The sequence below is a fragment of the Cynara cardunculus genome (genome assembly GCF_001531365.2).
Source record: "Cynara cardunculus var. scolymus isolate 2C chromosome LG 3, CcrdV1, whole genome shotgun sequence".
In the NCBI taxonomy this organism is placed as follows: Eukaryota; Viridiplantae; Streptophyta; class Magnoliopsida; order Asterales; family Asteraceae; genus Cynara; species Cynara cardunculus.
Window position 1 is genome coordinate 4,808,581 of NC_037530.1, and position 16,433 is coordinate 4,825,013.

The 16,433-nt window shown below is 35.4% G+C and overlaps 2 protein-coding genes across 2 annotated transcripts; one reads left to right on the plus strand and one right to left on the minus strand.

Moving 5' to 3' along the window:
* Positions 1-3,668: 3,668 nt before the first annotated feature.
* Positions 3,669-5,180, plus strand: LOC112508877 (protein MITOFERRINLIKE 1, chloroplastic). Its single transcript, XM_025113692.1, has one exon. The coding sequence runs from the start codon at positions 3,748-3,750 to the stop codon at positions 4,936-4,938; it is 1,191 nt and encodes a 396-aa protein (XP_024969460.1). The 5' UTR covers positions 3,669-3,747; the 3' UTR covers positions 4,939-5,180.
* Positions 5,181-10,378: 5,198 nt separating this feature from the next.
* Positions 10,379-13,408, minus strand: LOC112508878. The gene is made up of 2 exons (XM_025113694.1): positions 13,058-13,408; positions 10,379-11,361 (listed from the first exon to the last, which is right to left on the minus strand). The coding sequence occupies exons 1-2, from the start codon at positions 13,366-13,368 to the stop codon at positions 10,707-10,709; spliced, it is 966 nt and encodes a 321-aa protein (XP_024969462.1). The 5' UTR covers positions 13,369-13,408; the 3' UTR covers positions 10,379-10,706.
* Between the last annotated feature and the right edge of the window lie 3,025 nt (positions 13,409-16,433).

The window sequence follows — 16,433 nt, forward strand, 5'->3', positions numbered from 1 at the left end:
GTTAGATAAAGTTACGTATTTAATTATTGGTAACAAGAATATTGTGACATAACACCAAACCAAATTTAGTTAGCATCTTGATATTCTATATTCATATTCCAATTCCTAGCTAGAATGTTCCCCATTTTTTCCGTCACAAATGGTTACTCGATAGTTAATCTTTCAAATTCCAATCACATCATTAGGTGCCATATATAAAATTATAAAGGGTCTGTCGATAAACAAGTTGTAAAATGGCTTAGAAAGTTGTATGAACATGGGATGCTTCAAGGCTCAAAAGGGCTCAGTGGAGGAAACTCAACCTGATATTCAGATGATATGTTGTTGGGGTAATGACACAACATTCCTTTTGGGCTCGCTTCTGGAGACTTTTAGAGAGTGGGTTATGACAAGCCTTAGAGAAGCAATTATGCCCTACCAAGTCACCCATAAAGAAATAATAACACTACCGGCTTCGGTTATTGATAATGATTATATCCTTTTAGTTGGGTTATCAATCTGATTGGAAATACTTGATACGATAATTGAACAAATTTTCTATTTGCTTGTGAAATGCTAAGAAGGTAGGTAGAACATATGATTATATTTGTAAATGAAGCAACTAGAAAAATTAAGTAAAATCATTCACAAAAACTACATAATATCCATATCGAAGATAAAGTATGGGAGGGTCCCCATACATAAGAGAAGACGAGATGATATAGGTGTTCGGGACTTGGAAGTTGAAGACGAATGAGATAAAGTATGAGAATTTTGTTTTTTTTTTTTAATTAACCTGGATATCCAACCCGCTATGCGAGCCGACTAATCCCAGAACGACCACCTGTTTTGCAGATAACGCAAAACACCGCATTTGAACATCCGTGGCCACAAGGGGATTTTTATTTCTCCTTGGATTTGAACTTGATACCTCTTGATACTTTTGACCTTTGGAGCCAAGCTCAAACCAATCAGACACAACTCTTGTGGTTCACAATTAATTATGCATAGAGCACAAAAAAAACCCGACCCATAAAAACACAATCCTAATAAGCCCAGTCTAAGCCCAGGCCAAAAAGCCCAATTAGAACAACTATTTTTTCAAGGCTGATTTTGAGTTTTATGCCAAGACACAATAATATATTAAATTTAGTAAAAAAGGGTTTTTAGCTTTAAAAAGGGAGTTTTATGCCAATTCGTTGGAAATCGACATATAAAATGCTTGAACATTTGTTACGTAAAATAGAACCAATTTTGACTTTTTATCACATAAATCATGAGAAAAACATGCGAATCTGATTGGGTGGGAATCATATAATTTGTATAATGTTTTTATGATTTTACGAATCTTTTATCACATGCATACTATTCATCATTTAGTTTATCAATTCTACGGTTATTAATAATAACTACAAACTTATAAATTTATTAATTTAATTATGTAACGATGCATGCATTACATGACACGAGAGCTAAATTACTAAAATGTTGTACCGAATTACCCCATCTTTATACATATACCATAATATATTAAATTTAGTAAATGGGTCGTTTACCAAATGCTTACTCGATAAACGTTTACCGGTAAAATTTAACACTATTATTTGCTTACCGGGTAAAATTTTTGTTCACCAAAACGGTATCGTATGCAACAATTTACCCGGTAAGCTCTTACCGTGGTAAGAGTCGTCCCCCTCACTTACAGGGTAAGACTCATGATCAGTGCCTCGCTCTTACCGAATAAGATTCTTGGTACTTACCATATTCATCCAGTAAGGTAATGTGACTTGGTGTTCACTTACCCGAGTAAGCGTTTAATAAACAGCCCCTAAGTTTAAATTTAAGTGAATTATAAGTATGTACATAACCACTATTTTTTTTTCTTTTTTGCTTATGCTAAAATGAATTTAGAGAATCGATATTTTGCAGTGGTGGAGGAAACACCAATCACAATTCCGTAATGGCTCGATGTTTACTAATGGTCCAAGCTAGCATTGCTGCTTTGGAATCAATCTTTTCAGTGGCAAGATTCTAAACAATTGGATGTCACTATCTTCTAGAAAAACCGATGGGAATAAATATGTGTTTCAAAGATTACTACAACAGCAACGGCAGAATTCAAGACAAAGAGTCATTGAAGAACAGTTTTTCTTAAAATCGAAGATGACGTATTGAAGAACGGAAAAAAAACATATTCACAACTTTAAACGCCATAGATGAGGACTTAGAAAATCTCCTTAGAAGATAAAATAGACAAAGCCTAAGAATAGTCAAGTATGAAGTAAGAAACCAATATATAATTAAAAGACAAAAGTTAAACATTCTAAGGGGGTGTTTGGGATTTGCTTATGTTTTTCTACAAAAGTCTTTATCAACTTATTATAAGTCAATATGGTTTAACTTCTTTAAAAACTTCTTATTACCGATTTGGTACCGGTATAAGATGTTTATCCAAACACTTAAAAATGTTTATCACCGGTGTCAAACCGGAATAAGTCAATAACTTGTTTTTATAAGCAATCTCAAACACCCCCTAAGCCAACTCAAACAGATAAAATAAAAAAACATAAAAAATTTCAAATCCTAATGATTTTAATATTTTAGATAATTTGTATTTATTTTTTAATAATTTTGAATTAATTTAATTGGTGTAATTATTAAATCGTTGCAGTTAAAATGCTAGACTAAAAAAGGCAAGTATCAGAAAAGCCCGGTCCAACATTAAAGTCACAATCGAGTTCATTTTTACATTATAATTAGAAATGCATAAAAAAAACCCGAGAAACTTAACCAACCCAATTAACTTAATTCAAAGCCATCTAGTATCTAATCGAGTTGAAAAATATTAAAATTGTAAATATTGGGTTGGATATGGGTTATGATCATTTGAACCCAACCCAACTCAATGAACCCTAGGTTTTTCTATTAAAATGGATATAATATGATTGTTAATTACTTAATCAGTATATCTAGTTAGCTTTAATAGAAAGTCTCACGCAAATATCTTTAAATATTTCTTATGTAATTGTTGGTTTTATTTGTATTCTCTCATTTTGATTTCACTAAATTGTTTAACCCAACCCATACAGTCTGGATTAGATTGGATTGTACTGTGGTTTGAATTGAGATTTTCCAAACCGTAAAAATTGGAATGGGTCATTCAAATGTCTTTAACCCAACCAACCCAACCCTTACAACCTCGTTTAGGTTGGATTACAATTTTTTTTAGGATGGATTGAGTTGATACAAATCTAACTTAATAACGGGTTTTAAAGACTTGGACCCAAACTCGAAACCATGGACTATGCACAACTCTAAGAGTACGTATATACATAATGTATTTTAACACCAAATTATGGTAATAATAAAAAAAGTTTAATCATTATTAGGGATATAATTTAAAAGCTTTTTTATAGTAGAGTAGAAGGGTGTTTTAGATTGCTTATTTGAAACAACTTATAATTTTCTACAAAAGTATTTATCAACTTATTATAAGTCAGAATGATTTAACTTATTCAAAAACTTTTTATTACCGGTTTGACACCAATATAAATTATTTATCCAAACATTAAAAAATGCTTATTACCAATGTCACATCAAAATAAATAAATAAGTTATTTTTATAAACAATCTCGAACAATACTAAATTCTCGGAGAAAACCTAGTTTGGGAAGTGGTGAAAATGTAGGTGGTGCCAACGTCCTCGATTGGTTGAGGTTCCTTTGATACATCAAATCCAATCGGTAACAATTCTCCAATCCTTCATCAATGGAAAAACCCAATTCCCTCATTCCTTCAATATCTCCTCATTCTTCCGCTGATTTCAATTCATTCTTCATCCATGTCAACACCCAAATCTTATCATCATCATCTTCTTCTTCTTCATTGCGACACCCCTCAACCAATCTCAAATTCGCATCAACTTCAATCTCTTTGGAAACCTCCCAATCTCAATTCGATAAAACCCCATCAAACCGCAACTCTCTAAACTCCACTGCTCGAGGTCGAGGCTCACACAAGACTATCACTCTTTTCAAGACTCTTTCTGTTTTTGAACGTGCCCTCATCGGCGCAGGTGCCGGAGGTATCGCCGGCGCTTTCACCTATGTCTGTCTCCACCCACTTGACACCATCAAAACGAAACTACAAACCAAAGGAGCATCTAAGATTTACGAGAACACCTTCGATGCAATTGTCAAGACTTTTCAAAGCAAGGGAATTCTAGGGTTTTATTCAGGCGTGTCGGCTGTGATTGTAGGGTCAACTGCCTCTTCTGCCATTTACTTCGGGACCTGTGAGTTTGGTAAATCTGTGTTGTCTAAATTGCCGAATTACCCACCTGTACTAATCCCCCCAACAGCTGGTGCAATGGGTAATTTAATTTCTTCAGCTATAATGGTGCCCAAAGAATTGATCACTCAAAGAATGCAGACAGGGGCAAAAGGGAGATCTTGGGAGGTTTTGTTAAGGATTTTGGAGAAAGATGGCATTTTGGGTCTTTATGCAGGTTACTCAGCTACATTGTTGAGGAACTTGCCTGCTGGGGTTCTGAGTTATTCCTCTTTTGAGTACTTGAAAGCTGCAGTTTTGATCAAGACAAAACAAGCCAATTTGGAGCCACTTCAGAGTGTGTGTTGTGGGGCACTGGCTGGTGGCATTTCTGCTTCATTAACCACACCTTTGGATGTAGTTAAAACCAGGTTGATGACTCAGGTTCATTCAGAAGCTGTTGAAAAGATTGCTTTTAGTGTGTCCGAGACTGTCAAGCAGATTTTAAAGGAAGAAGGGTGGGTGGGATTCACACGAGGAATGGGACCTAGAGTCGTTCATAGTGCTTGTTTTTCAGCCATAGGGTATTTTGCATTCGAGACGGCTAGGCTTACAATTTTGCACGAGTATCTTAGGAGAAAGGAGCTTGAAGACATTGTCGTTCCCTCTGGAATTACGAGTTCCACCTAAGTTCTACTGGCTTTCATGATAATTCCTTATACCCTTTATGAGTTTATGTTCCATTTTTCTAATTGGTTATGCCAAGTGTTTTTGTAAGCCTAGGTTCTTTGTTATGATTGTACCAATGTTGTTACCTTTAATAACTGTAAGCAATAAGGTTATGCTCGTTTCGATCATAGTAGAACTATTATGTTTCTTGAATGTCTTAATCAGTTAAGTCATAGTATCTTATTGTAAAAGGGGGTGAAAAACTATTTATATGCTATCATGTTCACCTTCAGGATCTCAAGCACCAACTCTTCACCAAAGTGTTGAGCAACAGAGGTGTGTGGTGATAGTGTGTCAAATGGCTACTTATAACTGGTCTTGTTAGGTTTGTGTCCATTTGATTCTGTTTATATAATGATTGATGTTTGTGACTTGTTTAGAATGATGATATTGAATTTATTTTGGTAGGAAAGTGATGTACCAATTACTGTTGCTAATTGTTGTTATCATGTATAGCTAGCTAGGTGGGAAGGTTTAAAGTTAAAAACACAATAAGGCCCAAAGTTGGCTGAACGGGAGGTCGTAGGTTCCTTCTGTTGGGTGCTATGGGTCCATGTCTATTTTCATAAGACAGAGGTTTGTTAGTTTGGGTGCGTGTATTGGTCATGGTAGACTCGGATCCCATGGATTTAGTCGAATGCCAAATGGTAACCATCTTTTTAATCTTATTTGTTGGATCATTTCATCTCATCGTCGACCTCTATTCTTACCCTCTCAAACTTTTTGCATTCTCATTTGAATATATATATATAGAGGAGTGATCAAATAAAAACCGACCTCATTTGTGTAAACCGTGCAAACCACCTTCATCCGTCGATTTCATTGTTTAATCTTATGAAATTTTTTCATGAAATTGTTTAATCTTGTGAAATTGTTTCATATAATACTTTTTTTGATCAAGTTGTTTCATATATGGTTGTGAAATTGTTTCATATAATACTTAATGAAACTGTTTCATGTATTTCTCTAAAATTAATGAAACTGTTTCATGTATTTCTCTAAAAATTAAAATAATAAAGATGATAATATCTATGATTAACACTCTCCACAATAAAAATGATTAATCAACCTCTCATAATTACAAAAAAATGAACAAAATGAAAAATTATGATTGGTTGAATGAGGTTTGCACGGTTTATACAAATTGAGTGGTTTGCATTTGATCGCTCCCCTATATATATATATATATATATATATATATATATATATATATATAGAGAGAGAGAGAGAGAGAGAGAGAGAGAGAGAGAGAAAAGCCACTTCAAATATAAACCGCACAAACCAATCTCAACCGTCCATGCAAGTTATGAATAGCAACGATGTGGATTAAATCGGTTCCGGAATTCACTCTCAACCTTACTTGCAACTGATTTGGTAACTGTTTAAAAAAAAATTAAATACACAAGACTGAGATTGGTTTGTACGGTGGATAACATTTCTTGTAATCTTACCACCTTTACAAACTATAATGACAATGTAGCATTCACACCATATAGGGTATGTTCACTATTTTTCATGCTTCTCATCAAAAGAGTCGAAAAACCACAAAAAACGGATGAAAAAAATATATCAATATGATTGTAAAACTAAAAACAATAAAATAACCGTTTTTAAATCCCAAAAAATCATGGTCATGATCGCCATCGCTCGATCTCTCTCTTTTTCTCTAACTTTTATGATCATGAAAGAAACTCATTATCTTCATCAACCTTCATCAACCTTGAATCGATTACAATTTGCTACCATTGATAAAGATGTTTTGAGAGGCATGCGAATAGAATCTGGATGTTAGGTACCCTTACCGTGAGTAATGGTCTTCCTAGGGGTGTTTGCGGTCCGGCTTGTACGGTTTAACCCCCAAACCACAAACAAACCCGCAATGGTGGTTTAGAAAATTTTTAAACCGAGCGGTTTGGTAGCAAGTGGCCAAACCGATCAAACCGGACCACAAAAAAACGTGATAATCTGGTCTGACTAGTTTAAGCGATTTGGACCTCTCATAAGCTTTAAACTAAAAAAACATAACATTTATATTTAAAACAAAATTTTTACCAATAAAACTTTATTGAAAAATAGTATACAAAATTATAAAAAAAAAAAAAAAAAAAAGTCTATGTTTAAGATTTAAAAACAGACATACATCAAGTTCAAAAAATAAAAAATAAACAAATCCACCAAAACTGCGAATAAAATTGAGAATATTGAATGACAATTTGGAATTTTAGATTTGATTTTCGATGAATTTTAGAATGTTTCCATTTTAGATAACGTAGTTAAATGAAAAATGAAAAATGAAAAAAAAAACTAACATAATGTCGTTGACAAACTTTTTTTAATTGTGTTATAAAAATTGATCCTGCTAAATATAGTTAATGCATGCGTATTTTTGGCGTCGGTTCAATCCAGACTGTTCAAAACACGTTCAAACCGCAAACAGACCGTACCAAGTGGTTTGACTATTTGTCAGACCAAAACTGACAACCAAATCGCTCAAACCGCCAAAAACAGTCTGATTTGACTTGGTTCGACCGGTTTGAGCGTTCCAATGGATTTCTTGAACACTCGTAAGTCTTCCTCAAAGGTTTGATCGATTCCTGAATGTTCTTCAAAATACACGAGTCTATCACCACCACTGTATCTCTCTAATTATGCAAGCACATGTAAATGTTCTTTAAATTGTCTTACGGGCGTGGAATTTGACTCTTCTAAGTAAAACTTCGATCCTTATAATGCATGCACATGTGAATCAAAGCAATTCAATGGTTAAGCACATGTGAATCAATGCTTGCATATGTAAATGTTCATTAAAATTCGTATTCAAGTGTGAAATTTCACAAGAAATTTTTGATTATGTGGTCTTATATGAGGTTTTACAATACATCTAAATGTGAATACTCATTAAAATCCTTTTACAAGCATAGAATTTGAATCTTGTATTACAATATATTCAAATGTGCATCCTCAGTGTTTTGAATACATCGAATAAGAGCGAAAGAAATGCTCCAAATCCAAATACTTATTTTTCCAAGTTCACCGATGGAGCAAATAGGCCACTAGAAATAGACTCATAAACGGCATTGGAGATAATGTTCAAGATGGTTGCGATGAAGGATCCACCAAAGATGAGCATCTGGATGCCTCGCCATTGTAACAAGGACACATGCGAAACTATATGACATTACTTGAAGATTCACATGTAAATTTATATTTGAACTGTAGTGAATAGGTCTATATAAATTATGTTATTGGATGCCTGATTCAAGGGTAACACTCGAATGAATTTCTATTAGCAATGCTTACAAAATTGAACCTCACTTTAAAAGTTCTCTTTTGAATAATCACAAGGGTGGTGCCTAATTGGTTTGTGTTTGACTCCAAAAGTCAAAAGTACCAAGATGTCCCATATTCAAATCCAAAGAGGAATAAAAATCCTCTTATGGCCATAGAGGTTCAAATACGGTAACTCCGGGGTATCTACAAAGCAGGTGGTCGTTCTAGAATTAGCCGACTCGCATAGCGGGTTAGATATCCAGGTTAATAAAAAAAAATGTTCCAATACAAGAAAATTTGATAAATAATGGTAATGATGTAAAATCATCTTGGTTGGGAAACAAAAACATATGACAATGTTTCATAACAAAATGCACATGTGAATATGCGTAACAATGATTGCTTAAATTATGGAAAACAATGGGGTTTACATAGGCATCTTCATTACAATAATCTTCATTTAATTCGACTTTAGTTGATATGAACATCAAGGATAATTATCTAAATGACATAAAATAAATATTTTCATCAATATTCCATTTTGTTGATGATTATTTAAACGATAATAACGATTATGGAAATGATTTGAGATAAATTAGAATATAAACAACATTCTCATGAGTATCTTAAGATCAATTCAATCTAATGGATGTGAATTCTCATTTTTTTTGCCTTCCTTATTTGAACATGTTCTTATATAGCTGAGTTTCGGTATCAGTTTTCATGAGAATTATGAGAACCATGGGTAACCATCAATGGCTTTTTCTGGACACCCCTTTGATCGACCCTGTCACATCAACCCTGTCTGTCACCTCTTTGCATTCTTGTTTCAAGCTTTTTTTTATCACAAGCGCTTAATTTTATAGTTTATCCGTAATGAGATTCAATGTCATAGCTGAGAGTTGGCCTATCTACAACACCTAGCGTAAAGAGTCCGCTAATCAAAGTGATAAAAGTCTAAAAGTGAAATGGGAATTAGTACCTTTGCCAGCTCTATGTAGTGCCAGAAAATACCATGAGGCACATACATGGCATCAAGAACAAGATCCCAGTAATATTATCTTTGTGATTACCATGAGGCACATGCATGGCATCAAGAATAAGGTTTATTACTATATAACATAAATCATGGAGGCTGGTTTTCAAACATTTTACTGATGTTTGACAAAAGGAAGATAGATACATGCATGCATCCTGACATTAATACATATCTCAACATCACCTCAACCATAACAAAAAATGGACTGTGCGGCGTGCGCTAAGGAAATCAAGAAAGACAATTTCATGCCATAATTGTGTCGCTGTTGCTTGCAACATTCATAGAATGTAATTACTAAAAAAGACTTGACATGGTTGTTTAGGTCCAAAAATGTTTCTATTGTTATACTTTTCTTTATGCTTTAGTGCCTGCAACATATTTTTTCTCTACAACAGCACTAACAGTCGTCGAGTTTGCAGATAGGCAACCATTGGACACCAGAAAAGTCAAACTTGGACTCATTGTTCTAGGATAGAGTGAGTGTACGTATAAAAGTTCAGACGAAACAAAACATTACCTTGTATTTTGGGAACTAATATTGATGCATCCCTAGATTTGTCTTTGCTGTTTAGCTAGTTCTGCTCCAGCCACCAACATATAAATTCCCTGGCATTATATAAGAGAACATACATATCATAACCTTGGAAAATATATAGTAAGCTACATTACCAAACAAATTTTAAGAAAAAATACCTTTCAGATAGAAGTCGTCTGCTTAACCTGGAGTTCTTGTGCTCACTTATCGCAGTTAGGTTGGATAAAGAATTATGTCGTTAAGAAGCTTGTAGCTGTCAGCAAGATCCGACTTGGAGGCCAAAGAAATGAAGCAATCCCCTCCCATGTCCAACATCATTAAAGATGAGGATGAAAACAACAGTAATGAAAAAGTACCCTCATCCAGTTCCGATTGGGTATGACAAAAGTTGTTTATTTTCCCTCTCGGAAGTTCATAAGAAAAGTAGCTCAAAAGAGCATACTGGAGTTAGAAGCCACGAAATCCTAACAAGTACTACTAAAGTTTTAGCTTGCACAAATCAACTATGTTCATCCACAATAGCTAATAACAGATCAAATAAATGGATTGTTCGTTTCAGCAATGTGTGTTTCATTATACAATATTCTCACCAAATCAGAAATGGTAATACAAGTGCATATTCGTTTTCGTGGAAAGAATTAAAAATTACAAACGCTGCTAGAAATAACATCCTCCTCACCTCGAAATCTATATTGGAACCGTAAGGGAGGTCGAACATTTATAAGGTATCTCTAAACAAAAGAAACCAAATTACAATATGGCAAACATCACCATAAGAATCAGGATTGGCCTAACATTACATGTTTACAGTGGTTCTTCAGTCACATCTTGACTGCTTGCAAGAAAAATATAGAAATCAATTCAAGAAGCTTTGATTCATAGGATTTATGCTATAAACCTTCTAAACTCGAACCAGATCTCATAATGATTGAAGAGTAGACTATCATGTGTATGTTTTCCCATATATTCAAGCCCTAGACTTTTGAGTCTCTTAGTACACTCATCTCCTCCCAATCGCGAACAGAACTTAATGTTGTGCGACACAAATATTCTTCCATCCAAAGGTTTCAATTGACTAACTAACCTCTCTAATCCGACCCACACAAGCTTGTCAGGCATATGAAGAAATACAGCACTAGCATAAACTAAATCATACATGAATCCAGATCCAAATCTGACGAAATCCATATCTTCACCTTTCATGATCAAAGGACGCTTATATAATAAACCTTGAGCAGGAAGTTCATACCTAAATGCAGCCATAAGAGAGAGCTCATCCCTCTCGAGACAATGGAAGTGTTCCGGCATCAAGTAACGAATAAAATGCAAGCCAACTCGAAGCGTGCCACATCCAATCTCAAGAACACGTGATTCTGGAATCAAACGAGAAGAAGCTGCAAGGAACTCAAATACATCTCTCCCACCAGCCCAGGGCTCACCATAGTTACTGTGGTGCTCTTCTACAAGGAGTTCACCTGGACAAGGAAAAGCTGTGTGGTTCTTTGCCTCCTCTTGCTCGTAATGTGATATGCCTTTGTACCTATAATTACAATTATGGTAGAACATTAATATTTCGAAATCAGTTTCTGCATACTCTTTTTCCTTTTTTCAGCACATGTAGTCGACATAAAACAAATTTTTTTGCTGAATCAGAATGGATCACAGTGACTCCTACAGATGCAGTTTAGACTATCTGTGAAATTATATCAATCTCATCAAAGTCATACTTCACAAGTAAAGAATTTCTTGTTTTGAAAACCATTAAGACTAAAAGGTTTTATTGGGCATTAAGTGGAGCTAAGCGATAGAGTAAGAGGAAATAAGGGGGATGCCTAAGTGGATCCATAAGCAGTTCGTTATAATATATTAAAATAAAAATATCTTTTGATAGAACTACTTCATATGTGACTAATTTCTTGCTCTAGAGATAACAAATTACTCAAATATGATTGAAAAGACGCCCTCCAAGTTGAGAGAAAAATACAACTGATGAAGCCAAACTCAAGAAAAGAAACTAACTTGCTTAACGTTCTGAAATGCTTAACTCATAAATTATTTACTAACCGAAGTGGCAAGAACATGTTAACCCCTAGGCATCCAATTAAGTAGCCCTAACTAATCAAAGCATCGAGGGGATGCTCAACTCCTAGATGGCTGCTTACAAAGCCCTATGTAGAGATTTTTAGAACAAACTTGTCCCATACAATAACAATGATAACCAAATTAGTTATTGGCCATTGGGTCGAAATATCAAAACTCGTATATTGCAAATAACTATGCAGAGAGTGGAACCTGAACCATGAAAACCAAACGTTTCTCTTGCTTGGTTTACCATGATGTACATATGATTGGACTAGAACTTACAAACATAAGTGAGAAAGAAGAACCTACATACTAAAAGCTTGATTCACACACAGGAGGAATCATGGATAGCAGCATATATAAGAAGAATGTTTATATATGTAATAAAAATTATGACAGTAGAATTGAATAAATAGTTGTACTTGTACAAGACAAATATATCGAGTTTCGTAGTCAAGATCAGTAAATTGGAAGACGCTGCTTTTGAAAATGATTACAGCTCCCACTCCCAGCATTTGAACTCAAGCAAGTTTCAAATCCTTAAATGAGAATTGGGGCTCGGATCATATATTTGTTTTCAACTTCATGTAAGCACCATCGTCACTTGGTCAGTATTCGGAAATTAAATCTAAGTAGAGCATCCCTATAAACACCATACACCATCATCTTAGGTTATATAAATCTGAAATTATTAGCCCAATCACCATCGCTCAAAAAAGTGGACACTATCAATTAGCACAACACCAGATAGCAGCTCCAAGTAGATCTTTCCTCTTTTATATGTAATTCATAAATATGTAATCATTCAGTGATCTTTTTGATTTACATCTAAACCCTAAAAATGGATTTAAAATGGAATTGGCGTTTTGTTTGCGTGTGTAGACATTGAAAAAGGACATCTGCAACTCAATCAAAGAAACCCAATTCCAAAATGAGGCTATTGTTCGGATGCTAGCAATGCTCATTGCTTTTCTATAGTCTAGAACAATTCAAAGTGAATCTTAAGTCTTCAAATTATAATCCGTCGAAGCATATAAACCATGCCTAGAATCGCGACAAATCAGAAAACGAGTATATTAATTAGTAACTCTCCCAAATTCAATCTTCCAACTAGCACATAAGATTAATAAAGAAAGGGAGTCAAGTGATTTTACTGGATCAAATCTTGAAGCTGCTGAGCACGAGTACGAGGATTAATGCCCTTGCGGAGCACATTGTCTTGCATATGCAGTCCATTCAGTTCGATCTGAGACTTCACCCACTCTACATCCTCCTCCGTCGTCAAGATCCGTTGTTGATGCCCAGTAGTTTGGACGACGGCAGGGGAAGCGGTGGTGGGACAAGAACAGGAGGTCGGCGATGAAGAAGAGAGGAGGAAGAAGAGGAAGACGGCGGCGGCGGCAGCGGAGAGCACCAATACGGGTATGGGTATTAGAATTCCCTTGGGGGAGGAGGAGAGAGCCATGTGAGTGAGAGTGTCAAGAGTGTTGATTCAGACGATCTCTACTAGATCTATCATGTGCCGTTTACATGTTCCCAAACCAAAATCAATGAAATTTGTTTGATGTAAAACGATGATCCTTTTATTAAATAAAATTTGGACGAAACAACATTGTCAACTAATAAACAATACATGATTTATGGGACCGTTTACTTAAATGTTTATCAGGTAAGTGTTTATCATTAGGAGTCAATACTATAATTTATTTTACCGGGTAAGATTGTAGTACATCAAATGGTATCGTATACAACAATTTACCCGGTAAGATTGTAGTACATCAAATGGTATCGTATACAACAATTTACCCGGTAAGCACTTACCCGGGTAAGAGTCATCACCCTCACTTACCGAGTAAGACTCTTCATTTTATCACTGTGCTTACCAGATAAGATTTTTGACTCTTGTCATGTTCATCCGGTAAGAAAAGTTACCCGGTAACCACTTTACGGGTAAACGTTTAGTAAACGGCCCCTAAGTTTGGTGCAATTAAAGAAATCATTATTCAATTGAGTTGAAAGTCGAAAAATGACAACTCATCATCTTATACACATGGTTAGTGGACTATCCGTTGAGACAACTAGTAGAAAAGTTGGTTGTAAAGTGCTGGTCTGATCGACTGAAGCGCAAAACAGTTGAGCATGTATTAAAGCTTCTAATGAAGCTTGGCCCTCGCCTCATCTGATCCAACAAATAATAAATGATTGTGACGAATTAAAAGTTATCAATTGGGTATGAGTTTATTGTCCAATTGAAGCAATAAGCTTTGTCTTATTCACTTTAAAGTAAAAAGTTGATCAGACTACGTGGTATGAAAGCTCAAAAGGCCAACCTGATGGTACTATACGTCATGCACGTCTCTAAATCAACATTTAATGTAGTATGGCTTGCATTAAATATAATGGCTAATGGTTGTGGAGAAGGGAAGTTATGGTGAGAAGCATAAGAAGATATTTGAATCCTTGATCATTTTTAATCTTATGTCCATCCATGAATTGTGCTTTAGAAAAGGTGCATCCCGGTGCATCTCGGTGCATCCTATTAATGTTGACATCCAATTATGGTTGATCCTGGGGTGGAGATCTGTTCTTATACTTTTTACAATAACTTCATTTCTCACCGAAACTCAACTCTAAAATATAATATGGCTTGTGTTAAATGCATCATGAGCGTATTAAGCACTTCATAGGAGACAACAATTCCAACAACTCCAAAAGACAGCAAGTAAATCACTAAATGGTACGGAAAGAGATCCACCATGACGTGTTCAAACAATTTTCAAGAGATCAAGCTTCAAGCATTAATACGTTTATACTCGTGAGAGCTTTCCGGTTTCTGACTTTAAAGTATACACTTCGAATGAATTGTGTGAGGCATGGAAGCGTTTGGTAAACGAGTAAGCGTTTATCGACAAGAGTTACCATCAGTGCTTACCTTATCAAGACATTCTCAGCCATCAAAATAGATTGTTGGCAAATGTCTCTTACCCAGTAAGCGCTAACAGAGTAAAAATCTTCTCTCGCACATACCGGGTAAGATCCGCGGTCCTTGCCATGCTCACCCAGTAAGGTAAGTGACGTCCGATAAGTGTTTGGTAAACGACCTCTTAAATTACATGCTGATTTATAATTTATACTAGAAAGAATTTGTATTCAAACCCCTTCCAACAATTATTAATGACATAGTTAACCTAACCAATGGTTTCCGATGTATGCCATTTGCAACTTTTCTATTACAACCAGTAGAATCGAAGTTAATAAGTTATGTAGTTCTTTTGTGTACCTTAATGGCAAATCTGAATCTTTTAGCTAGTCTACCATGTATAAAAATGTCTCTAAATAACTCGTGATGGTTTTGTTATTGAACGTTATGACATCAAGGTTTTGCGTCGCCATATTAATCCATGTTCCACTTTTAAGACTTAGGGGCCGTTTACCCAATAGCTTACCCGGTAAGCGATTACTGATAAGAGTCTAACACTGTGATTTATTTTGGTGCGTAAGATTTTAGTACATCAAAACATATCGAATGCAACAATTTACTAGGTAAACGCTTACTTGGGTAAGAGTCGTCATCCTCACTTACCGGATAAAACTCTTCATCATTCTCATCGCTCTTACCCGGTAAGATTCTTGGTCTTTCTCATGTTCACCCGATGAGGAAATTTATCCGATAAGGTACTTACCAAGTAAGTGTTTAGTAAACAACCCCTTAACTTCCATTGTAATACGTTATGGTATGTTATAGCATGCTATGGCACTTTATTTTGTAAGACATGTTTTTTTTAAAACTTTTTCGAACATACAACTTGTCAGATAAAATAGGTAAACCCTTACTCTCATTCCCGTACACAATGAATCGAACATGAATATTCTGAAGGTTGAAAAAAGTAGTAAGTGGAAACTTAAAAACCTTTAGGGTGCGTTTGGTGTGCAGACAGGACTGGACAGGACATGACGGGACATGACAGGACAGTTGTTCAGCGTTTGGTAAGACAGGACAGGACAGAACAGAACTGGTTAAAATGACCAATTTACCCCCAATGAGCTGTTTAATGTTTTTTCACTAAGAAATGCATTCTGGTAACAGTAGGATCAATAGTCAATAAGGATTTGATCTTTTTGTTGATAAACCCAAGTGCTGTCAAGTTCTTCTAAATCAGAAACAGCAAACAAAATGCAAATCGAGTAGAAATATGAGTCAGAAACAGCAAGGTCAAGTTCTTCTAAATCGAGTTATGCAAAATCGAGAAGGTCGATTACCTGAGAGATAGGGCAAACCCTAAATCGTCCAGATGAAGGAGAAGGTACGGCAATAAAGCAAACAGCCGATGGTGGAATCCGCTCGGGAGCCGATCGCCGATTGATAGGTTAAATAACAAAATTAGAAACTCACGCTCCTTCTACCCCTCCGGTAGTGTCAGAGGAGATGGTAGCAAATGGAAGCTCACAAACAGCAACTGAAGCACCAAAATTCGATGCAAAACGAGAAGCCCTAACGCCGCCACTCCCGGCGCCAATAGTAAACAAGTC